This window comes from Callithrix jacchus, chromosome 1, assembly GCF_049354715.1.
Source record: "Callithrix jacchus isolate 240 chromosome 1, calJac240_pri, whole genome shotgun sequence".
In the NCBI taxonomy this organism is placed as follows: Eukaryota; Metazoa; Chordata; class Mammalia; order Primates; family Cebidae; genus Callithrix; species Callithrix jacchus.
The window spans coordinates 80778755-80804844 of NC_133502.1; the positions used below are offsets into that span (position 1 = coordinate 80778755).

At 37.6% G+C, this 26090-nt stretch overlaps 2 protein-coding genes across 15 annotated transcripts in view; one reads left to right on the plus strand and one right to left on the minus strand.

Moving 5' to 3' along the window:
* The window catches only part of CENPP (centromere protein P), a 287077-nt gene that overhangs the window by 67180 nt on the left and 193807 nt on the right, over nucleotides 1-26090 (minus strand). The gene's annotated exons all lie outside the window — the stretch shown is intronic.
* Nucleotides 879-26090, plus strand: part of ECM2 (extracellular matrix protein 2) — a 40247-nt gene continuing 15035 nt past the window's right edge. For 2 of the 11 annotated variants that reach the window (XM_078366007.1, XM_008992940.6), the window contains exons 1-6: nucleotides 879-936; nucleotides 13740-13790; nucleotides 14611-14925; nucleotides 19307-19495; nucleotides 21983-22552; nucleotides 25056-25171. In XM_078366007.1, the coding sequence (XP_078222133.1) occupies nucleotides 14637-14925; nucleotides 19307-19495; nucleotides 21983-22552; nucleotides 25056-25171 (1164 nt within the window). In that variant the 5' untranslated portion in view covers nucleotides 879-936; nucleotides 13740-13790; nucleotides 14611-14636. The remainder of the gene's footprint in view (nucleotides 937-13739; nucleotides 13791-14610; nucleotides 14926-19306; nucleotides 19496-21982; nucleotides 22553-25055; nucleotides 25172-26090) is intronic. The other 9 variants (XM_078366008.1, XM_078366005.1, XM_017971895.4 and 6 more) reach the window with 5 other exon arrangements.

The following is a 26090-nucleotide window of genomic DNA, read 5'->3' on the forward strand; positions in this document are numbered from 1 at the left end:
AATAGATCCAAAATTACCTAGTCTAGAAAATGTATTGACTTAGGTCCTTCATATATGTTATTACTTTTATTTTCAGAAAAATTTGAAAGGTATCACCCTAGTTTAACAGAATAGTAAACTTTAATCAGAAACATGAAGTAACTTACTGAAGATCCCTCATAAGCAGCAGGATTGTGCTTGGAATCCTGATCTCTCTCTAACTTCTCATTTGCAGATGAAGAAACTGAGGCCAAAGTACATAACTAATTTGCCAGAGTAACAGGTAATTAGGAGCCGCACAGCTCCCTTTCACATTTTCTTTTTATTATTTCACGGTAGGAAGTTACATAATTTCCACTGACATTAATATGTAACCGTTTTTTTTGTTGTTTTGTTAATATTGTGTGTGAGATCGAGGTGGGTGGGCAGATGAGAGAGTTAGATATTATTAACCCAATTTAAAAGAGACCACATACAGATATATACAGCCTCTAGCCGACAAGGATAGCATCCCTACAGTCTGATAAAGCTCAAGTGACATCATGCTGGCTAGTATAAACTTTAACATTTTTAATGCAAATAGCCTATGAAAACCACAGATTTCTTAATCAAGCTCAGTTTTATGCTTCCAACTCTGCTTTTTCAGTCTACAAACAAAATGCTCTTCCCCCACACCCACTGCTGTTTTCCACTTTTCTTATGATTAAAAAAAAAATATATTTCCCTTGGTAACCATTTTCCCTGGTTACTTTCTTGGCTGATTTTCTGCACAAAGAACTGAAAGGCATTTATCCCCAAGGGAGGCAGTTATTTTTAGATTTTACTAAGAAGTCAGCAAACATTTTTCAACATTCCCTTCTGTCCTTTCTTTGTTTTAAAGTAAGCTCTGATTTTGTTTCATTTTCAGCTGGAGACTTAAATGACACCAAGCAAAGCCTACTTAGTTTAGATTTGCAGGTAAAAAAGTTTTAAATTTTAAGTTTCTACTTAGCATGTGGAATGGTTTTAATATTTGGGTATTTTATTTCGCAAATATGTTTAACTCTTGAGTAAATCAGCTTGTTACTAATAGATTTTTAAAGTTCAAAGTATGCATTATTCTGTTTGTTTTTTTTTCAGGATGCACTTCCCAAGTATTTCAAACTTTGTAGACTTAGCATTAAATTATTTTTATATGTTTAGGTAGAATTATGTGTTCAACAGAAGTATAAATTGGTTTGAAAATTTCATTGTTATTTTTTAAGTCCTAAAAGAACATAAATAATTAAAAATATTTTTCATTTTAAACCTGTTGAATGAAGTGAAAAGAGATAATAGACATCTCATGGCTTCATGTAGATGTTTAAAATTATAAATTAATATTTTTAAAGTTTACTTAAGACAACTGTTGAAAATTTTTAAAGGAAGAAAAATAAGTTAATCAAGGTTTATAAATAATATTTAATGTTGGGATAAACACAGTAAGTGCTAGAAGGAAAAAAGAATTACTTGATAAAAATGATACTATGATTGGAATCCCAGAAAATTCACCTCTAGGAAGACATATACTCAATTATAAAGTTGTTTATGAAAGCAAATATTAAGTGCAAAGCAAAATTTTGTAAATCAATAAAAATAATGAAGGCCTAAGCATTAATAGTAAAATTAGTAACTGAGAGACCATTTTAAACACTGTAGTGAGACTGTTCAAATACTGATCTTGTCAAAATTAAAATATCTCTGTAAATTTATTTATGTACATATCTGTTTAGATTTCTAGGTAAGTAAAAGTGACTGTATCTGGGGAGAAAAAAGAAAGAGAAGTGGTTTCTAGCATGAGGGTACTGGGAGAGAGGGGTATGCTCAGCCTAGCCACAGCTGGCACATATACTCCTAAGCACTCAATTAGGCAATGACCCCTAAGTGAGTGCTTACAGGAGGACCCAGGAAAGCAGGATGCCTGAGAGCCTCATAAGAGTTTAACTCTAGAGCCCTGAGGTCTAGGCCCTGACTCCTCACAGCAGGATGGAGGTCTGCACATAGGATTATTATAGCAAAACAATTTCAATGTATACATTTCATGCATCGCACAGTACTTACAATATCCTTTGGAGCCCACCTGCCCTGCAACTCAGCAAATTCTAGTTTCACCTTGTCTCTCAGTTCAGGTTTTCATAATGCTTTCCCCTGCTGTTATTGTTATTACCTTCCAACATACTACTTTGCTCTCTGAATTGACTTTTATGATTTCAGGTGCCAATCAGCTAATGGATTTGCTCCCTCTTTACATGCTGCATGTTAATTTTTCTAAAACTAAAGATTGCAAAAGATTATTCAAATATAGTTTCATTTCAATGACCTATAGTAATGGTTTTCAAATGACTGCAGCAATTAATCTGTGTGTGTGTGTGTGTGTGTGTGTGTGTGTGTGTGTGTGTAGAAGAAAGGTTTCTATGCTGACATGAAGATACTTTGGAGAATGCCATTTGTTGAACAAAGGTGATGTGGCAAGTCAGACTACGAACCAAATGAAATCTGACTAGAGGAAGATGATTCTGGCAGATGAAGTTATAAAAAGAACTACTGAAATTCAAAAGGGCAAACTGAGCAGACATTTTACCCTCTCCCCTTCTCACTAAATCCCTTGAAATAATACAAGTTATATTACAAACAAATAAATACATGAATATACAGCTACACTGGGAAATAAAAAGGGGAGCTCCTGGTGGGACAGACACTCTGAGGAGTCTTTCACAAAGGAAAGATAGGAATAAATTTAAAGAGGGAAAATGTACCCTTGAACAGTCATGAAAGAAAACAGAGTAAAGAGAGCTCGTATAGAAAAAAAAGAAGTTTTTAGTTTAAAAGATCTGGGTGGCTAGGAGTGATGGCTCACACCGGTAATCCCAGCACTTTGGGAGGCCAAAGTGGGTGGGTCACTTGAGGTCAGGAGTGTAAGACCAGCCTGGTCAACATGGTGAAACCCTGTCTCTACTAAAAATACAAAAATTAGCCAGCTGTGGTGGTGGGCACCCATCACTCCAGCTACTTGGGAGGCTTACGCAGGAGAATCGCTTGAACCCAGGAGGCAGAGGTTGCAGTGAGCCAAGATCGTGCCATTGCATTCCCACCTGGGCAATAAGAGTGAAGCCCTGTCTCAAAAAAAAAAACAAAAAAAACCAACCAACCCCACCCCCCAAAATATCCCAAAAAGGATACATTAAAGAATAACAACCTATACTAAGGTACATTCTTTACTGATATAAAACTTCTGAATATCAAAGATATGTTGAAAATTTGAAAAAAATTTCTATAGGAAAAAAAGATTTCTTACAAAAAGGTAAGAATCAGATTCAAGTCAAATTTCTCATCAGCAACACTAAATATAAGAAAATAATGGACGAACATCTGTGAAGTATTAAAGAAAAATGATTAGAATGATTTTGAAACCATAATTCTGTTTCCAATTAAACAATGATACTTTCAGATCTTTATTAAGAGCACAAAACTACAACTTACAACATTCTATGAGAAAAGGAGGATATTTTTATTCAAGAAATAAAAGGAATCTGAGGGAGCTTCTCCTTCTGATAATGGCAGACAAGGCAAGTCAGATATTTAGACCTGCTGAGAATAAATAGAAAAGGTAAGAAAAACAACAGGGCCAACCCAGAGAGGTTTAGAACAGTTTTTCTTCTAGAAGCATCTGGATTCCAGAAGAGGTGGTTGAGAAGATTAGCAGAGCTTTAAAATAGTCTCAGGACAACAGAGAGAAACAAACAAAAAAAATGGAGCCAAGCAAGCAGTGGGGGGGTGGTAAGGAAAAGTGAAGTGGGTAAAGTTAGCAGGCTTTGGGTTGGACCCAAAGCATAATTATTAACTGGATATGATGAAGTCCAGCCTCAAGTCACTCAATCTTTGATTCATAATGTCCTTAACCTTATGTGTGAAACAGATGCAAATCCACAAGTATTTTCATATGTGATATCTGGCACTCCATCAAAAATCATCAGGTATATGAAGAGACAAAACATGGCTAAAACCTAAAGAAATAACTGACAACAGAAATAGACACATAGAGGATCCAGAAAACCTAGTCTTCAGACATTGACTTTATTTTTATTTTTTTTTTGAGACCGAGTTTCACTGTTGTTACCCAGACTGGAGTGCAATGGCACGATCTTGGCTCACCACAACCTCCACCTCCTAGGTTCAAGCAATTCTTCTGCCTCAGCCTCCCGAGTAGCTGGGACTACAGGTGCGTACCACCATGCCCAGCTAATTTTTGTATTTTTAGTAGAGACGGGGTTTCACCTTGTTGACCAAGATGATCTCGATCTCTTGACCTCGTGATCCACCTGCCTCAGCCTCCAAAAGTGCTGGGATTATAGGTGTGAGAGCCACCGTGCCTGGCCAGACACAGACTTTAAAACAAATCTTTTTAATATGTTCAAAAATATAAAAGATGAGATTAATATTTTCAACAAGGAATTGGAAACAGAACACACTGAAAACTTGAAAACTAAAAAAATACAATAAAAGAACAAATAAGTCAATGGATAAGTTTAATAGCAGATAACCACAGGTGAAGAGAGTATTAATGAACTAAAAGATCAGTTCAGAGAATAACCAGGATGAATCATAGAAGTGATAGAAGAACAAAAAACACAAATGAGGGGAAAGTGACATTAACGACAAAATGAGAAAGCTAATATGCAAGTATCTGTAGTTATACAAAGAATGAAAAAAGGGAAGAGAATGTACTATTTGTATAGTTAAGGGCTGAGAAGTTTCCAAGTGGGACAAATGACATCAGGTCAGAAATTCAAGAAGTCGGCCAGGCTCGGTGGCTCACGCCTGTAATCCCAGCACTTTGGGAGGCCGAGGCAGGTGGATCATGAGGTCAAGAGATCGAGACCATCCTGGTCAACATGGTGAAACCCCGTCTCTACTAAAAATACAAAAAATTAGCTGGGCATGGTGGCGTGTGCCTGTAATCCCAGCTACTCAGAAGGCTGAGGCAGGAGAATTGCCTGAATCCAGGAGGCGGAGGTTGCGGTAAGCCGAGATCACGCCATTGCACTCCAGCCTGGGCAACAAGAGCGAAACTCCGTCTCAAAAAAAAAAAAAAAAAAATTCAAGAAGTGCCATGAATTCCAAACAGGATAAAAACAAGAAAATTATATCTTTGTACACAGAGTGAAACAGCTGAAAACCAAAGACAATGAAAACATCTTAAAAACAGCAAGTAGCACTTTCAGAGGCCAAGGCAGGCGGATCACGAGGTCAAGAGATCAAGACCATACTGGCCAACATGGTGAAACCCTGTCTCTACTAAAAATATACAAAAACTAGCTGGGCATGGTGGCGCACACATGTAGTCCCAGTACTCGGGAAACTGAGGCAGGAGAATTGCTTGAACCCAGGAGGCAGAGGTTGCAGTGAGCCGAGATGGTGCCATTGCATTCCAGCCTGGTGCATGGTGACAGAGCAAGACTCTGTCTTTAAAAAGAAAAAAACAGCAAGGAAAAAAAATTACTTTTAAAGGAGAAATAATTAGATTGAGAGATGATTTCTCAAAAGAAACAATAATAAAAAGAAGACAAAAATTGTATCTTCAAGTCAGGTATGGTAGTTCACACCTATAATCCCAGCCACTCAAAATGCTGATCCAGGAGGATCACTTTAGCCCAGGGAGTTCAAGGCCAGCCTAGGCAACATAATGAGACCCCATCTCAACAACAAAAAAAAGGCGGAAGCAGGCGGATCACCTGAGGTCAGGAGTTTGAGATCAGTCTGGCTAACATGGTGAAACCCTGTCTCTACTAAAAATACAAAATTAGCCAGGTGTGGCAGGCACCTGCAATCCCAGCTACTTGGGAGCCTCGAGTGGAGATGGCACCACTGCACTCCAGCCTGGGCCACAGAGTGAGACTCCATCTCAAAAAAATAAAGAAGAAAAGTAGGTGGGAAGAAGGCAACAATAAAATATTGGAAGCTAGGAAGCAAATGAGAGTGTAGGGAAAAAATAAATTGTATCTTTAAAACGCTAAAAGAAAACACTTGTCAACCCAGAATATATATCTAACAAATATATCATTTCAGATTGAAAGTAATATATAAACATTTTCAGGTAAACAAAAAAAATGATCAACCCACCTGCAAAAAAAGAATTATTGAAAGGTGTTCTTCAATCAAAAGGAAAATAATCCTAATAGAAGAATGGAGAAACAGGAATGAAGGAAACAAAAATGATAACCACTTAGGTAAATCTAAACAAGTGGTTCTCAACTGAAGGGCAGGTTACATTTGGTAATTCCTGGAAACATTTTTGGTTGTCACGGCTAGGAGGAAGGTACTAATGGCATCTAGTGAGTAGAGGCCACAGATTGCTGATAAATAGCTTATAATATACAGGGCTGCTCCCCATAAAAAAACAGAATTATCTGGCCCAAAACATTAAAAGTGATGATGAAAAAGTCTGATCTAAATGAATTTTGACAAAATGATAATAATCTTTTGAGAGTTTAAAAATATATGTATAAATTAATTCAAGGAGATGTGATTTTAAATCAATTTTAATAAATAATCTATTTTTTTAAAATAAAAAATATATATAATTAAAACACAGGACTGAAACAGAATATATACTGAAATGAGGTAAACAGAGTTGAAGTTCATCCTGGTTCTTATATTGTCCAGGAAGGGGTAAAGGTACTAATTTATATTAGGCCTTTGATAAGTCAAGGATGTATGTGGTAATCTCTACAAAGAAGAAAATGGCAACAAGTATATAATTATTAATGAAATAATAAAAACCAAGCAACCAATTAAAAAGAAAACAGAAAAAGGAACACAGAACATGTAGGACAAATAAAAAGCAAATAGAAAAGTAGATTTAAACTCAAACATATCAAATTTTACATTAAATATAAACAGCCTAAATATTTCAATTAAAAGACAAAAACTATTAAACGCATTAAAAAACTCTATGATATGCCACTAATATAAAGTATACTGAAAATATAAAGATATAGAAAGGCTGAAAGCAAAACATATATCTACCAAAAGAACATTAACCAAAAGAAAGTGACTACACGAAGGAGCAGAAAACCAAAGACCACATGTTCTCACTTATAAGTAGGAGCGAAACATTGTGTACTCATAGACATAAAGATGGCAACAATAGACATGAGAGGAAGGCAGGGAGAGGAACAAGGGTTAAAAAATTAAGTGTTGGGTACTATGCTCAGTATCTGAGTGAAGGGATCATTCATAACCCAAACTCCAGCATCACACAATATACTCAGGTAACAAACTTCCTAAAACCCTTCTGAATTTAAAAAGTCAAATAAAGAAAAAAATTAAAAAGCAACTACGTTAATATTAGACAAACTAGATCTTATGGCAAAGCACTCCCAGTGACACTGAAAGTATCTACCTATGATATATGTATGAGAAAGATATAATGACTGGAAATTTGTACATACCTACAATCATTAGGACAAACAAGGCAAATTATTAGGACAAACAAGGCAAATTATTAGGACAATTAGGACAAATAGGTTGATAGTATTAAAGTCTTTAAAATCCTTATTGATATTCTTTCTACTAATTAAAAAATTACTTTTTCTTGGCATAAAATGACTACTACTTTTTAGACTTTTTTTTCAGAGCAGTTTTAGATTCAGAACAAATTGAATAGAAAGTGCAGAGTTCTCATATATGCTTCCCCTGCATCAAAATCTCACACCATGCTGACGTATCATTATCACCCAAGGTCCATAGTTCACATTAGGATTCACTCTTGTTACTCAGTATTACTGGGTTTTGACAATTTTTTAATGATATGTACCCACCTTTATAGTACTGTCATCCCTTGGTATCCTTGGGGGACTGGTTCCAGGATCCCTCAAGGATACCAAAATCTGACGCTGCCGAAGTCCCTTATATAAAATGATTTAGTATTTGCATATAATACACACATATCCTCCTGTATATTTTAAGCATCTCTAGATTACTTACACCTAATACATTGTAAAGGGTATGTAAACAGTTGTTATACTCTATTATTTAGGAAAAAATAACAAGAAAAAAATGTCTGTATATGTTCAGCACAAATGCAACATAGGCCTACCTACATTTTTCACTCACGGTTGAATCCACAGATGCATAACCTGTGATATAAAGGGCTGACTGTACTGTATCAGAAGAGTTTCACTGCCCTAAAAATCCTCTGTGTTCCACCTGTTCATCCCTTCCCACCCCAAATCCTGGCAACAACTATTCTTTAATAGCTTGCATAGTTTTGCTCTTTCTAGAATGTCATAGAGTCAAAATCATACATATGCCATCTCAGGTTGGCTTCTTTCATTTAGCTATATGTTATACGCATTTAAGGTTTCTCCATGTTTTTTCATGGCTTGACTGTTCATTTCTTTTTGGTGCTACTAATTCAGACGATGGAATAATATTCCATTTTCTGAATGTACCATAGTTTGTTTATCCAATCACCTATTGAAGAACATCTTTGTTGCTTCTAAGTTTGGCAATTATGAATAAAGCTGCTATACATATCTCTGTGCAGGTTTTTGTGTGGACACAGATTTTCATCTCATTTGGGTAAATACCAAGGGGCATGATTGCTGGCTTGTATGGGAAGAGTATGCTTAGTTTTATAAGCAACTGCCAAAATATCTTCTAATGTGGCTGTACCATTTGCATTCCCACCAATATTGAATGAGACTTATAGTTGCTTCCCACACTCAGCAGTACTGGGTGTTGTCAGTGTTTTGGATTTTAGACATTTAATATGTAATTAGAGGAATCTCATTTTAATTTGCAATCTACTATTTTTGAAACGAATATTTGGGATAGAATTGTTGAAATTTTGGATGATAATTGTGGATTCGTCTATTTCTTTTTGCAGTTTTTGAAAAGAAGTTCACCAATTATTTTTGGTAATGTCTAGTCTGTTATCCATCCCTTGTCATGTATTTTTTCTCTCTCACATTGCAGTTTTCAATTTTTAAAGTCTGATTTGGGGCCAGGCATAGGGGCTCATGCCTGTAATTCCAACACCTTGCGAGGCCAAGGCAGTCAAATTGCCTGAGCTCGGGAGTTCACAAACTGCCTGGGTAACACAGTGAAACTCCGTCTCTACTAAAATACAAAAAATTAGTCCGGCATGGTGGTGAGCGCCTGTAGTCCCAGCTACTCGGGAGGCTGAGGCAGAAGAATTGCTTGAACCCGGAAGGGGGAGGTTGCAGTGAGCCGAGATCATGCCACTGTACTTCCGCCTGGGCCATAGAGCAAGACTCCATCTCAAAAAAAAAAAAAATGTTTGATTTGGGTTTTTAAAAGATATCTTCTATGTTTTGACATTACATGGTTAATCTTTCCTCTAACTTCTTGAACATATAGAAATATAGGTATAATAATTTTTAAACACCTACTTAATTAGTATATCAGCAATGTCATTTCTGAATTGGTTTCAATAAATTGATTTTTCTCATTATGGGTCAATATTTCCTGTTTCTTTGTGTGCCTGGTAAATTTACATTAGATCGTAAAACATTTGTTGGGTTTTCTGAGATACTGTCAAGTTACTGTACACAGTTTTTTTTTTTTCCAGAAAGGCTTGCTTTTAAGCTTTATTAAATGGATCACAGCAGCCTTTAGCCTAGGGCTAATTATTTTCCTCTACTGAGTTAATGCTCTTCTGAGTACTCTACCAGATGTGCTGTGAATTGTAAGGTTTTCCAGTCTGACTGGTGGAACACAAACTCTTCTGGTGTTTTTTAAGTTCCAGAGATTTTTGTTGTTGTTGTTGTTCCTTTGTTTCTTAGGTTAGTTTTTCCTCCCATTCTGAAGTATTAATAGTTTACTTACACACATGTGCTATCCAGTGCTCAATAGACTTCACATCTCTGGAAGGGGTTTTCTGGGTTAGCTCTCACCTCTCTGTACTCTGCTCTAAGAACACCAGTCTTTTTGGTGTCTTCAGATTCCCAGCTGTCTTTTCAACTCAAGGAGACTGCTGGACTCTGCCTAGGTTCCCTTCCCTGCCTGGAAACCCCCTCTATGGAGTAAGCAGGTCAATCACAGGTCTCTTTGGGTATTTGAGTTGCATCTCCCACAGGGATCACTGTCCTGAACTGTTCTTTGTTTAATGTTTGGAAAATGCTTCATATATATGGTCCTATTTTTAAGTTATTTCAGGTGGGAAGGTATATGTGGTTCCTGCTACTCCATGTTGGGTAGGAGTCAGATTTGATAAGCTTTGTCATAATATTGGTGTAATGGCTGAATGATTCTCTAGGATGTGACCATGATGTGACTTCACAGACTCTCCACAAGTCTGTTCAGTTACATAATGGTCACATCCTAGAGAATCATTCTACTTCATAGAACCACTCTGGTTACTAGTTGTCAAACTAGTAGGAATATTGTTATGGCAATACAGGTAAGGTGATTTCCATAAAACCATGCTCATTTTCTTGGCCTCCAGGTGATATACGGTTTGCGGAATGTCAAAAATAGGTCAGTTAGTGACATTTGTACCTAGGCCAAGAACCCAGGGTAGCAACCATATGTTTGCTACTACCAACATAGGTTTCTGCTAAGAAATAATCACAATATTTGCCAAGACGTAGCACTGATCATCCTGCATTTCCTAAACATTTAGGGAATAGACAGACACCGTGGCTTGAGGCATGCATTACCCTGAGCTCATGCTCATGGTTTTCAATTTAGATACCATTAAATTTCCCACAGCCTGTCATATGTTGTGAAGCAGACTTCTAAGATAGTAGCATCTGGATATCAATAGATTCAGTCATATGTCACTTAGCAAGAGGGATGCATTCTGAGAAATGTGATGTTAGATGATTTTGTGTTACATGATAAAGTGTACTTACACAAACCTAGATGGGACAACTTATATACACCTAGGCTATATGGTAGAGCCTATTGCTCCTAGGCTACAAACCTGTACAGCATGTGACTGTACTGAAAATTATAGGCAACTGGCAAACAGTGGTATTTGTGTATCTAAACATATCTAAAGCCAGGCATGGGGGCTCATGCCTGTAATCCTATGGAAGGCTATGGTGGGTGAATCACCTGAGCTCAGAAGTTTGAGACTAGCCTGGGCAACACAGTGGGATCTTGTCTCTATAAAAAATATAAGAATTAGCTGGGCATGGTGGCATGCACCTGTAATCCTAGCTACTTGGGAGGCAGAGGTGCCAAGTTGGCTTGAGCCCACGAGGTAGAAGTTGCAGTGCGCTGAGATGACTCCACTGCACTCCAGCCTGGGTGACAGATTCAGACTTGTCTCTAAATAAATTAAAAAATAAACATATCTACATATAGGAAAGGTACGGTAAGAATATAGTCTAGAAGAATAAAAATATGGTATACTGTATAGGGTACTTACCATGAATGGAGCTTGTAGGACTGGAAGTTGCTCTGAGTGAGGCAGTGAGTGAGTGTGAAAGCCCACGACATTACTACACATTACTATACATTTTATAAATACTGTACACTAGTGTGTGTGAAGTGTAGTAAGACTACACTAGATTTATAAAAAAGCATTTTTTTATTTCTTCAATAATGAATTAGCCTTAGTTTATTGTAATTCAACTATATATACTTTTTACTTTTTTAAAAAAACTTGACTTTTGTAATAACATTCCTCTTTTTTTTTTTTCTTTGTCTAAAGTCTTCTTGGTGTTTTAAATCTTTTCAAAAAACTAACTTTTCATTTCATTCATCTTTTATATATATATATATATTTTAATTTCTGCTCTGATCTTTATCGTTTCATTTTTTCCACTAATTTTGGGTTTGGTTTGCTCTTGGTTTTCTAGCTCTTTAAGATGCATTATTAGGTTGTTTATATGAAGTATTTTGACTTGTTAATGTAGGTGTTTATTACTATAAACTTCTCTCTTAATACTGCTTTTGCTGTATCCTATAGGTTTTGGTGTGCTATGTTTTCATTTTCAAGTGTTTCAAGAATTTCAAAAATTTCCTTCTTAGTAACACTTGGCTTGAAACACAAATACATTGTACAGTTGTACAAAAATATTTTCTTTCTTTATAGCCTAATTCTCTAAGCTTTTTCCTATTTGTTTTTTAACTTTTCAAACATTTTTGTGAAAAACTGAGACAAACACGCATTGGCCTAGGCCTCCACTGGGTCAGGATCATCAATATCACTGTATTCTACCTCCACATCTTGTCCCGCTAGAAGGTCTTCATGGGAAATAATACTCATGATAACAATGCCTTCTTCTGAAATACCTCCTCAAGGACCCACCTCAGGCTGCTGTATAGTTAGCTATCTTTTTTTAATAGGTAGAAAGAGTATACTCTAAAATAATGACAAAAAGTATAGTATAATAAATACATAAACCTGTAACCTGTAACACGTACTTCAAACCTGTTATTGAAGTATTATGTACTATATATAATTCTACGTGCTGTACTTTTATACGACTGGCAGTGCAGTAGGTTTGTTTCACCAGCACTACCACAAACACATGAGTAATGCGTTATGCTATGACGTTATGACATCTCTAGGAAATAAGAGTTTGTCAGCTCCATTATAATCTTATGGGACCATCATGGTATTATGCAATCTGTCACTGACAAAAAAGTCATTATGTGATACATGATTGTACTTTCTTTGGTTAAATGGTCAGACAGAAAGATTGAGTCAAATGCTTGCAGGGTCTCTCAGATTTTTGGTTTTTGTTTTGAAAGTCTTGCTGTGTTACCCAGGCTGCAATTATAGCTCACTAAAACCTTGAACTTCTGAGTTCAAGTGAGGCTCCTGCCTCAGCCTCCTGAGTAGCTAGGACTACAGGCATGCACCACCATGCCCAGCTAATTTTTTATTTTTTTGTTGAGACAAGGTCTTGCTATGTTCCTCACTCTGTTTTTAAAGTCCTGGCCTCAAGCAATCCTCCAACCTTGCTTTCAGCCTCCCATAGTGCTGGGATTACAGGTGTGAGGCACAGTGCCTGGCCTCTCAGGTATTTTCTAAGGTTCCAACAAGACGACTGCGTCAGCAGTCAGTCTATGGCCACTTGCTATCCCTTAATCCTTCAATGCTTCTCCTTTGCAGCTTAGGGTATTACTCTCTGTATGTAACATCACCTTGAATGTTTTACCATTCCTTGCCTTCACAGATTTGTTCTGGTTGGCAAAGAAGACCAAGGCATGCCTATGAAAACTGAAATAAATTTCATCATTGAGCAAGCTAGTTACTTTAACCTTCTAGAATCACCACATACTTTAAATTCCCATTAAAAAGATAACAGCAGCAAATCTGTTGTGATTTGCATTGTTAGGATTTCTGGGGTTTTAGTTTCTCCTCCATGTTGGCTGTGTAAAGAGGGCTCTTCATCTCAGGGAATACTGACAGTGAATGGACCTGAGGAGAGAGCTGGAAGAAAGCTGCAAGGGGCGTAGGTAGGGCTGTGTGTGTGTGTGTGTGTGTGTGTGTTTGTGTGTGTGTGTGTATGTGTGTGTTTCTCAGCTGTAGAATTCTGAGAGGCAGTCAAAACTGCCAACCTTCCTTTGTAGGACTAACTTAAGGCCAAGAAAGATTGGCTGAGTGAATCTTTTGATGACAGGTGCTGCAGCAGCTTAGTGGAGGCTTCTCTTGTCCCTGACTACCAGATTTCAAAGGAATTGCACCAGTCTGTCTGACCATAATGCTACTACTGTATCAAGAGTGCCCAAATATTCATTTCTTAAATGTTTTTCAGCTTTATCATGTGCAAGACCCTGTACTGCCTCTGAGACCAGCTAATTAAAGGGTTAGTTTTCTGACACTTACCTCATTATAATTGATGCTAGTTGACTGTTATTTTTATATGGTACAATCATGCCCTTCCCCCTAGACAATTATAAAGCTACAGAATAAAAGCACAAAACAGAATGGCTGGGAAAATGGGTTGTGGATTACATTAGTCACAGAACATCTTAGCAAACTGGTGGAGAGCAATCTCCCAAGTAATCTTTGAAAACCTGCAGAACAGTAGGGCCCAGAGAGGGGACCATGTCTGATCCACCACCTTTAGTGGTAGTGAGAGTTTTCCTGGAACACAGCCATGCTCATTTGTTTACATATTGTCTATGACTGCTTTCATGCTACAATGACAGAGCTGAATAGTTAGGACGGAGGACGTGAAGCCTGTGACACCTTAAATATTTACTATCTGGCCCTTTATAGAAAAAGTTTTCTAATTCCTGGTCTAAAGATAAAGATAAGATACAAAAAAGGTCTGGCCAGGTGGGGTGACTCATGCTATAATCCCAGCACTTTGGGAGGCCAATGGCAGGAGGACTGCATGAGCTCAGGAGTTCGAGGTTGCAGTGAGTTATAACTGAACCATTACACTCAGGCCTGGGCGATGGAGTGAGACCCATCTCTATTAAAAAAAAAAAAAAAGTTTTTGATTTTGATAGAAGAATTCCAAATTATGATATGGCAGTAATGCCACAGCATATAGCCCATATATCATAAGTGAAAGTTCTGAAAGATTTGCCTACTAAGGCATACAAGCAAATATATAAGCTAATTTTCAGAGGTAAAAATTCAGTCACCACTAACTTTGAAATATTGTTTCATTCTAGAAATTGGCTGGTGAAAAAAGTCAAACATGAAGTTTGCAGTTTTGTTTTGTTTTCTGCTTATCATTTTTCAAACTGACTTTGGACAAAATGAAGAAATTCCTAGGAAGCAAAGAAGGAAGATACATCACAGAAGGTTGAGGAAAAGCTCAACCTCACCCAAGCACAGATCAAACAGACAGCTTGGAATTCCACAAACAACAATTCTTACACCAGTAGCAAGATTTCCTATTGTTAACTTTGATTATAGCATGGAGGAAAAGTTTGAATCCTTTTCGAGTTTTCCTGGAGTAGAATCAAGTTATAATGTGTTACCAGGTAAGAGAACTGTATGAGAAAGAGGGAAGGAGGGAAGAGGTTGAGAGATGGTGTGCAGAAAGAGAAAGAGAGTGGGGGAGAGAGAGAGAGAGAGAGAGAGAGAGAGAGAACATCTCCATGAAGATAATTTTCCAAAGAAAAATCCAGGTTATTGTATTACCTTTTGGTTTGTTTCTACAAACATACATTTTTAAATAATTTTAAATAATTTAAAAAGTAATTTAAGGAACATATTTGTAATGCAAAATTATTAGACAAAAATTATTCTACCACTATATTTACAAAATCATAGTTATCATTTTGGTTTATTTATTTCCAGTATGTTTACTATGCATGTATTTTAAACAGTTGTATTGCTAACACAAATAATATATATAAAAACTTATAAACTGTCTTTCCATTTATGACACTAGATAACCTAGAATACATAAATAAATTATTCAGATAATTCTGTGAACATACAGCTATTATATATTTTCAACCAAAATTTTTCAACCACGAATATAATTAAAGTCACTGAATTCATTTTTATAGGTTAAGCGGCTGACTTTTTAAAGCCTGAAAAGACTAAAATTCTGCTAAAGATTTCAACTAGCATTTTTAAAAACTAGTATTAAATGGTTCACATTTTCCCAAATTTAAAAGAAAAAAGTAATTACAGACATGTTACCATTAAATAAAACTTTTTAAAAATACCAGAAAACATAACCATGTAATTTTCTGTGGCTATTGCATATATTGTCTCAATACAGCTAAGTGCTACTTCATGATTATTTCCATGAAGTTAACAGAAATAATATACAATTATCCTGAAAATAAGCAAATTAGTCCACACTTACGATGTGATTAGGAAAAGAAAGGAAGAGAATCAACTTTAAAAACTTGTAATAATAGTGTACCCATAACTGCTAAAGAATGATGAGGTCAATTTTTTTTTAGTTAAGTGGAAAGACAGCTAAGCTATAATAATGGAAAATAAAAGGGCCAAGAAAGAAGTATTCATAACGTGATCTCAAACTTGTTTAAAAAATGTTTTCATATGTACTAAAGGGTGGTATGCATAAAAGTGTAGAAGATATATATTAAACATTTCCAAATTGTCCAAAAATGTTTTCCAGTGATTTTATAGTACTTTTTGATTGTATCACACAAAATTCTCTTTCACCCATTTTAAAGTGTACAATTCAATAGCATTTAGTACATTCACAATATTGTAAAACCATCACCACTATCTTGTTTCTGAACATTTTCATCCCACCAAAAGGAAACTCTGTAACTAAATTCCTCATTCCTCCCTACTCACAGGGCTTGGCAACCACCAATCTATTTTGTCTGTGTCTATGAATTTGCTCTGGAAATTTCATGTAAATGGAATCATATAATGTGTGTCCTTGTGTATCTGACTTCTTTACTTCATACAATGTTTTTAAAGTTCACCCATGATTAGCCTGTATCACTGTATCAGAACCTCATTGCTTTTTGTGGCTGAATAATATTCCATTGTATGGCTATACCATATTTGTTTATCCATATTGTTTATCAGTTGATGAACATTTGGGCTGCTTCCACCTTTTGGGTATCATGAATAGCACAGCTATGAACATTAATATAAGTTTTATTTCAACACCTATTTTCAATTCTTTTGGGTATATACTTAGTGCAACTGTTGGGCCATTCAGTAATTCTATATTTAATTTATTGATTAACTGCCAAATATTTTTGAAAATGGCTACACTGTTATATTCCCACCAGTAATGGAAGAGGATTCTAGTTTCTCTACATTCCTGCTGACAATTGTTATTTATTTTTAATTATAGCCATTCTTGTATATAGTGGTATCTCATTGTGCTTTTGATTTGCATTTCCCCAACAACTAATGATGTTAAGCACCTTTTTATGTGCTTGTTGTCTCTCTGTCTATCTTCCTTGGAGAAGTAGCTATTCATGCTCTATTCCTATTTGTTTCAAGAGATGGGGTCTTGCTCTGCTGTCTAGGCTGGAGTACAGTGGTATAATCATAGCTCACTGCAGTCCTGAACTGCAGTCTTGAACTCACCGCAAGTCTTAGCTTCTGTGATCCTCTGCCTCAGCCTCCCAAGTAGCTGAAACTATAGGAATGCACCACCACATGTGGCTAACTTTTTAACTTTTTTGTAGAGACAGGGTCCCATTATGTTGTCCAGGCTGGTCTCAAATTCCTGGCCTCAAGAAATCTTCCCTCCTTGATCTCCCAAAGTGCTGAGATTACAGGCAAGAGCTACTGTATTGGGCAAGTTTTGCCCATTTTTTAATTGCATTGTCTTTCCACAGGTGAGTTCTAAGAGTTCTTTACGTATATTCTGGATATCAGGCCCTTATTGGATATATGCCTTCACATATTCTCTCTCATTGTGTACACTGTCCTTTAACCTTCTTAAACAACATCCTTTGATGCACAAAATTTTTAATTTTGATGAAGTCTGTTTTATCTTTTTCTTCAGGTGTCATATCTAAGAATCCACTGCCAAATAGGAGGTAATAAAGATTTGCCCCTGTGGATTTTTCAAAGAGTTTTATAGTCTTAGCTCTTATATTTAGAGGGAAGGTCTAAATATAAAGATATATTCAGTCTTAGATCCATTTTGAGGTAATTTTGTATTTGGTGAAAGGTAGGGACTCACATTCATTCACCTGCTGGCGTTGTCCCAGCACCAGTTGTTGAAGATTGTTCTTTCCTCTACCGAATTGTCTTGACACCCTTTTTGAAAATCAATTGTTCATAGATGTATGCCTGACTTTCAGTGTTCCATTGGTCTATACATCTATCCTTATACTAGTATCACACACTGACAAAAGCTGATTATCCTATCTTTATACTGAGCTTTTTGAAATCTCAAAGAGCGATCCAACTTTGTTCTTTTTTCTCAAAACTGTTTTGGTTATTTCGAATCCCCTATAATTCCACGTGAATTTAAGGATCAGCTTTTCCATTTCTGTAAAAAAAGACCATGGAAATTTTTATAGGGTGTAGTGCTTTTAATAACCAGGAAGAAACTCATATGGTATTTTTGTTCAGTGGAGGAATTGGGTAGGTGAGATTAGCCTATTCCAAGTATCTAAATGAGAGATGGGTAGGGCCTGAATTGGGCTGAGTTAGAGGTCAGGGAAAGAAGGGGACTAATGTGAGAGGCTCATTTGGAGGTGGAACTTGGGGACAGTGGCTCAGATGGAAGAAAGTTATCTGGAATGACACCAGCAGTGAAAGGAAAACATCCCCTCTAATGCTTTCCTCAGCTTTCTAAAGGCCTGCTTAGCTGATACACTTTTCTACATATCTACAATCTTGTATGTTAGGGAAATGAATGTATTAAAACCACTGCATCGTGCATTTTATTTGTTTATTTATTTAGAGACAGTCTTGCTCCGTCACCCGGGCCAGAGTGCAGTGGAATGATCGTGGCTCACTGCAACCTCTACCTCCCAGCTTCAAGTGATTCTCATGCCTCAGTTTCCCGAGTAGCTGGAACTACAGGCATGTGCCACAACACTCAGCTAATTCTTGTATTTTTAGAGGAGATGGGGTTTCACCATGTTGCCCAGGCTGGTCTCAAACTGTTGGCCTCAAGTGATCCACCTGACTCAGCCTCCCAAAGTGCTGGGATTACAGGCATGAGCTTCCGCACCCAGCTGCTATTAAGCACTTTAAAAGGGTGAACATTAGAGTATGTGAATTATATTTCAATAGCCTAATAAGCCATAAAAGAGATAGCTACAATGTCTCATTGAGAAGCATCACAGAAGCATGCTGTCTGGTTTTACCTGTTCCCATTTGCATATCAAGGGTGGGCTGTGTGATCAGCTCTCTGATCACATGATGGAACTCCACTGCCAGGTGGCTTGAGAAGTTAGGAGTAGCCATACAATTTGCTTTGGTCAGTATAATTAGACACTTTTAGAGCTCATGTGTGATTTTCAACCTCACATTCCCATTACTGCAGTGATCAGGACAGCCTGCTTATAGATGAATCCTGAGTGAGTATGATGAGCTGAGCCCCTGTGTACCCACATTAGACACAAAGTATAAATAAAAAATAACTGATTTGGGGATTGTTTGTTGCTGTCATATAATTTAATCTGTCTTGATGGATATAAAATGAAAGCACAATTCAGCTCCAAGTTACCATGAGGCGTTCACTCTCAGAGTGGAAGTGAAGGAGAGCCTGAGAAAAGCATTTCAGCATTTCTCATGGCTATAAGAAATTTTTACCCTATATATGGATGCACAGAGAAGTCTACTCTTGTGTGATTAGAGCAGTTTTATTTCACACTCTGTTCACTTCCATTCACAGTTTTGCTGGTAACCACGTAAGGAATTTAAATTTGTGCTTTTATTTTCTTCTAGGAAAGAAGGGACACTGTTTGGTAAAGGGCATAACCATGTACAACAAAGCTGTGTGGTCACCTGAGCCCTGTACTACCTGCCTCTGCTCAGATGGAAGAGTGCTTTGTGATGAAACCATGTGCCATCCCCAGAGATGCCCCCAAACAGTTATACCTGAAGGGGGATGCTGCCCAGTCTGCTCTGCTACTGGTACAGAGATTTAGCTAAACAAAATATCAGTGTGCAATTAATCTTTAACTTCTATTTATTTTTGTTACTGATTTTAGTTTAAAATGATGATACTTTAGTCATCTGAGTACTTAAAATATTGGCAAAATGCTGATTAAGATAGAAAATATCTGGGGAAGTGTACGGTAGGGGATACAAATAATAGACTGTGGCTTTATAGTTCTAGCTCTATCAGATTCAGTAAGGTTGGATGAGATTACATTTCACATTTGACTCTCAGATTTAGAGATATGGTAACAGAATTTCTACAACTAACAAATCCTAGTTCTGAGTCAAGGGCTCTGCTTTGGTCTGTATGTGTTATCTCACTTAATCCAATGCAACAGGGCTATATCACCTTGAAGTCAGGTTAAACAAAGGAAGAGTGATTTGCATATAGAGAGAACAAAGCCCCAACCCTCTGGCTATACTCAACCATTTGAAGGCAGCACAGGAACCCACATCACTGCTTGGATAATCCCAGGAAAATGCAGAAGTGTGGCCTGAAGCATGATTTTCTCATGTGGCACTTCTGTGTGCAGGAGATCACAGCATGGGTTTTGCTGGCTGCCCACAGACCCCTTCTTCAATGAGTCTCATACCTGACTGAATGGAAGACCCTTTGGAGGGAGGCCCAGTCTCCGCCAAGAAAAGCCTAACCAACACGTTATGAAAATAAGCAAATAAATACTTGTTAAATAATTGGATGGGAAGGGATAGGGACATTTTCTCTTGTCTATACCGAGGTAGATTGTTCCTGTGCACACAGATAATCACAGGGTAGGTGTCTACAAAAGTCTCCTGCCAAAAAAAACTTTTGACTGTTTAGAAATTGTGTTTTGCTTAATATTACCAAATATTTGACTAGTGTTAAAAAAAGACTCCTTGGAGTAAAATAAATACAAAGTTTACAAAGTAAGAGTCACAAATTCTCAGACATTCTTTCAAAGGACTTGGAGTATTCTCGAAATGTAGTTATTTTGGAAAAATAAACTTGGATATACAGGAAGGATTTTAAATGCTTCAATATGGTAGCGTTAGTTTCCTTTTACTAACTTTTTCCTATTCTCCTTCTGCATGTTTTGCTAGAGATGTGAAAAAAATAACTCACAAACTTTATAATATATACTGAATTGATATCTCAAGTAATTTCTCCAAATAATTATATTTCCCAAGTTCTTTTTGGGAGTAGTTCATACATAGTAGTAAATAAAAGTAGGCAGATGATTAAGTAAATTTATAAATCTTGATAAAAGAAAACGTATGTGCTCTGGCTGGGCTCAGTAGCTCAGCCTGTAATCCCAGCACTTTGGGATATCAAAGTGGGAGGATCACAAGGTCAGGTGTTTGACACCAGCCTGGCCAACATGGTGAAATGCGGTCTCTGCTAAAAATACAAAAATTAGCCAGATGTGGTGGTGGGCGCCTATAATCCCAGCTACTCGGGAGGCCGACGCAGGAGAATCACTTGAACCTGGGAGGTGGAGGTGGCAGTGAGCTGAGATCATGCCACTGCAATCCAGCCTGGGCAACAAAGCAAGACTCTGTCTCGAGGGGGAAAAAAAAAGAAAAGAAAATGTATGCACTGTGAACTCGGTTCTTCCTAGAACTGTTTACTCAGAGAGTGAATCTGAATCTTTGTCATATCTTCCCCACTTTCTGCTAAAGATATAACAACGAAATATAAATGTAGATTAACTTTCTACTATCATCTATTCTACTCCTACCATTATGGAAGGATAAACAGCACTCCTGTGCATATGTCTAAGTTAAAGCAACATCACTTAAGTCCAGAATGTCATTTGTAAGTCTCAGGTAGTAAAAATGATTTAAGTATACAGTGTGGAGAGAGAAGGAGGAAAACTTTCTCTATATAATTCTGAATTTCAGAGGACGGCGTTAGGTGCCATAGAAAAAAATAACGACCAGTCTATAAACGACAGGTGGTTTCACTGCTATAAGCAAGTTAAACATACACCTGTTTCACTTTTTAAATGTCTGGTAAGCAGTCTGTAAATTCTTTACATTCATTAGCAATAGCCCCAGTGAACAGAACAGTATCTATTATAAAGGTATCACATCTGATTATAACACAATCTCACAATAAGAGTGCTTACCATTTTGCCTCATGTCGCAATATTATTCCCTCCTTAGTCACCAGGTAGCAAGATATTTTAGCTAAAATAAGTATGAAGTTATTTAATACAAAAATTACTATTATGGCCTACAAGTGAAAAAAAAATCTGTAACAGATCTTATAAAACAAAAACTATTAAAACTTTTTTAAAGACTTTAAAATAAAGACTATTAAAACTTTTTTAAGCAAAAATTTCAAGGTGCATTTCATCTTTAAATTGCACTCAAATACTTGGAGGGAATAATATTTACTAATCTCATTTTCATTATGATTTTTCCTTCTATTAATATCATCAACTTGTCTCTGCTACCTTCTTCTTGCGTGGTCATTAGTCTCCTATTCTCCACTCGGTGGTATACTGTTAAATGATAGAACTGAATTTTCTGGTGATTCTTCAGAACAAAGAGAACCTACCAATTTACTTCATAAGCAACTGCCACCTCATCAGGTGGGAATGGACCAAATATTAAGAAAAGAAGCACTTCTATCTGAGGAGGATGAAGAAATGAAAGAAGATACAGAGCAAAAGAGACAGACCCCTGGATCTAGAAACCAGGGGCAACTTCATAGTAAGGGGGACAGCAGAGGAGACAGAAAGCAGAAGCCTGAAGAGGAGAGGAGGCTGGCACACCAGCAACAACGCCAAGGAAGGGAGGAGGAGGAGGAGGAGGAGGAGGTGGAGGGTGAGGAGGGTGAGGAAGACGAGGAGGATGAGGAGGACCCAGTAAGAGGAGATATGTTCCGAATGCCTTCTCGATCCCCACTTCCTGCTCCTCCCAGAGGCACACTGCGCCTGCCAAGTGGGTGCTCTCTGTCCTATAGGACCATCAGCTGCATCAATGCCATGCTCACTCAGATACCACCGCTGACAGCACCACAGATAAAAAATCTGGAGCTTTCTGGTAAGAGATGTTGACTTCTGCTTTTATTTTGTGCTTTAAAAGTAAATGACTTAGCAGCCAGGTGCGGTGGCTCACGCCTGAAATCCTAGCACTTTGAGAGGCCAAGGTGGCAGGATCACCTGAGGTCAGGGGTTTGAGACCAGCCTGGGCAACATGGTGAAACCCTATCTCTACTAAAAATACAACAGTTAGCTGGGCATGGTGGCACATGCCTGTAAACTCAGCTACTTGGGAGGCTGAGGCAGGAGAATCATTTGAACCCAGGAGGTAGAGGTTGCAGTGAGCTGAGATCATGTCACTGTACTCCAGTCTGGGCAGTAGAGCAAGACTCCATCTCAAAAAACAAAAGTAAATGACTCTTAGCCAGGTGCAGTGGTATACATCTGTAATCCCAGCTACTCAGGAGGCTGAGGTGGGGGAATGGCATCAGCCCAGTAGTTTGAGACCAGTGTAGGCAACATAGCAAGACCTTGTCTTGTTTAAAAAAAAAAAAAAAAGTGAACAATTCTCATTTTCTCATTGCTCTATGAGGATTGTATTTTAATTTCATCCTAAAAATTGATCCTGAATAGAGTAATTTCATAATCTTCAAGTAGATAAATAAACAAAGAGATAGCTGTTTACTGCAGAATAGCAGTTAGGTATAAAGCAAACTCCAAATCAAATGACTATTTTCTACTGATGTCTGTTAAAAGTCAGCTTTAAGGAGGTATAATTTATATACAGTAAAACTTATTTTTAGTATATAGTTCTGAGTTTTAACAGATGCATACAGTCATGTAACCACCATTAAAATTAAGATATAGAATATTCCATCACTCCCCAAAATTCCTTGTTTCCCCCTCCACCAGTCACTAGCCACCACAGAACACTGATCTGTTTTCTGTCTCTCTAGTTTTGCCTTTCCCAGAGTGTCACATAAATGGAATCATACAATACAAAGCCCTTTCAGTCTGGCTTCTAATGTTTTTAAGAGCCACTCATTTTGTTTTGTGTATCAGTAGTTCATTCTTCTCTACTGCCAAGTAGTGTTCCATCACGTGGACGAGCCATGGTTTCCTACCAGCTGAAGGTCAACTGAGTTGTTTCCAGTTTGGGGCGATTATGTATAAAGTTGCTGTAAAGATCCACATACAGATGTTTGTGTAGACCTAAGTCTTCACTTCTCTAGGGCAATGCCCAGGAGTGGGACTGCTGAGTGATATAGTAAATACATATTTAAGTTTATAAGAAACTGCTCGACAGTTCTCTAAAGTGGCAGTTCCTTTCCCACCTGCACTCTGGGGAGCTCCTGCCTCTCTGAAGCCTGCCAGCACTTGGTACTGTCAGTTGTTTTTTCCCCTTGTTTTAGACATTTAGTGGGAATGTGGTTGTCTAGACCTTTTGCCCATGTTTCCATAGGACCACCTGGGAGGGCTCCTGAGTGGAGGAACAGCAGGACCAGGTGTGAGAGGCTGGCTGGTAGGGACACTTTGGGTGCTATGAGTGGCAGGAGCATTCATCTCAGTAATGAGGCCACCATGCCAGGGATGGCCCTGGAGATGCTGGGATGAGGAGAGCTGAAAAGGTCAACACATTTGTGCAGGAATGGCCATCTGTGACAGGACATTGCCAGTGTCAAATATACTAGAAGCTTCTATGGCTTCTCTAGAAAGCCATAAAGACAAAGGATTTCATCCACTTTCATATGAACTTAAGGAATTCCTCTCATGCTCAGCAAAGCCCCTGCTTCCTGTGGCCTGTGCACCACATATGCTCTGCCCTAAGAAAACCCAATTTGTGAAAGTCTAAAGTCTTGGAAAAGACAAATCACCCACACTGAGCTACACTGTTCTGGTTTTATGAGAAGGTCACCACGTGGCTTTTATGGTATGTACTACTGTTATGCTCACTTACTGGGTTTAAAAATTGACTACTGAACTTAAATGTTAAAACCCATAAAATTATAGCATGTAAAAACTTTTCTAGATTGAAGCTGTAGGGCATAAAATTAGATCTGAGAAAGTTGGGAGATGATCTCCCCAAGCTTCTTATACAGATATGGAGACAGGCTCAGAAGAGGTGAGTGACTTGCATGAGCATTCATGGACAAAAACAGTGGCATGTTTCTAGTCTAAGAAAATGGCTATGGGAAAATATAAAGAATAAAAATCAGCTTCTCTATAACCTTCCACATCTTTGTTATAAATGTACAATGCTACCAGTACTCTCCAGCAGACCACATTCTGGCTGTGTTAGTATCTTCATCTAAACCATGATAATACTTACACCCTGATGAATCCTTAGAGAGAAAATGTCAACTATGTTAAGCCATCTAGTTCCAGCCTGTTATTTTTATGAATATGCATTTGCTTGTATAATATATATTCTGTCCTTGTTCTGAGTATTGCTTTCTCCTCCAGATAAAGCTCTCTCTTGACATCTATGTACACACAGACCCATACATGTGTGTACATGTATGTATATGCACACATGCCTAAAACATAACTGCTATGTGTCCTAGGCAATTCCATCGCCTCCATCCCAGATGAAGCATTTAATGGATTACCAAATTTGGAAAGGCTTGATCTGAGCAAAAATAATATTACTTCTTCAGGCATAGGTTCAAAAGCATTCAAGGTAAATACATGCTCTGATTTGTACATAATAATCTATTTGGACAAATGGCTTCACTATGACTTGCGTTGGTTGGAGATGGAAAAGGGAAGAAAAGAAAAATGTTTCTAATTGGTAGTTTTCTTCTAAGAAAGTTTCCTCTCTGATGTCCCTAAACTGCATTCAAGTTTTCTTTTGCATACAGTTTATTGTTTTATATACTTTTAGCTTTGCTGTAAGGGCACCAACAATAGCATCAGTAACAAAACTAACAATTTTAATATATGGAGTAGTTTCTCCCCAAGTAACTAAACACATGCTAAAATCTGGTCTCTTAGCATATGAAGTATTTTCTGGAAATAACATAAGCCTATCTGGAACCTCTACGAACATTTTTCAGGCCTGCAAGACACGGTTTCCTTATTTTCTGTGCAATGAACAAAACCTGATGGAGGATACTTGGGCAGAAAAGGTTCTGGAAAAAGAAACAGGCTCAGATAAAAATTAGGGATAGCCTGGGAAAGAAGAGGGAAAGAGAGAACAGGAAACAGCATAGGATAAACCCTTGAAAGATATAAATTGTATTAATTTTTTTTAAGGGGGCTGAGTGAGGTGGCTCATGCCCGTAATCCCAATACTTTGGGAGGCCAAGGCAGATAGATCACCTCAGATCGGGAGTTCAAGACCAGCCTGACCAACATGGAGAAATCCCGTCTCTACTAAAATACAAAATTAGCCGGGCGTGGGGGTACATGCCTGTAATCCCAGCTACTGGGGAGGCTGAGAGGCTAAGGCAGGAGAATCTTTTGAACAGTGAGCTGAGATCGTACCACTGCACTCCAGCCTGGGTGATAGAGCAAGACCCTGTCTCAAACAAACAAACAACAAACAAACAAACAAACAAACAAACAAAAACCCATGGTGAGAAAAGAGGAGAGGAGTC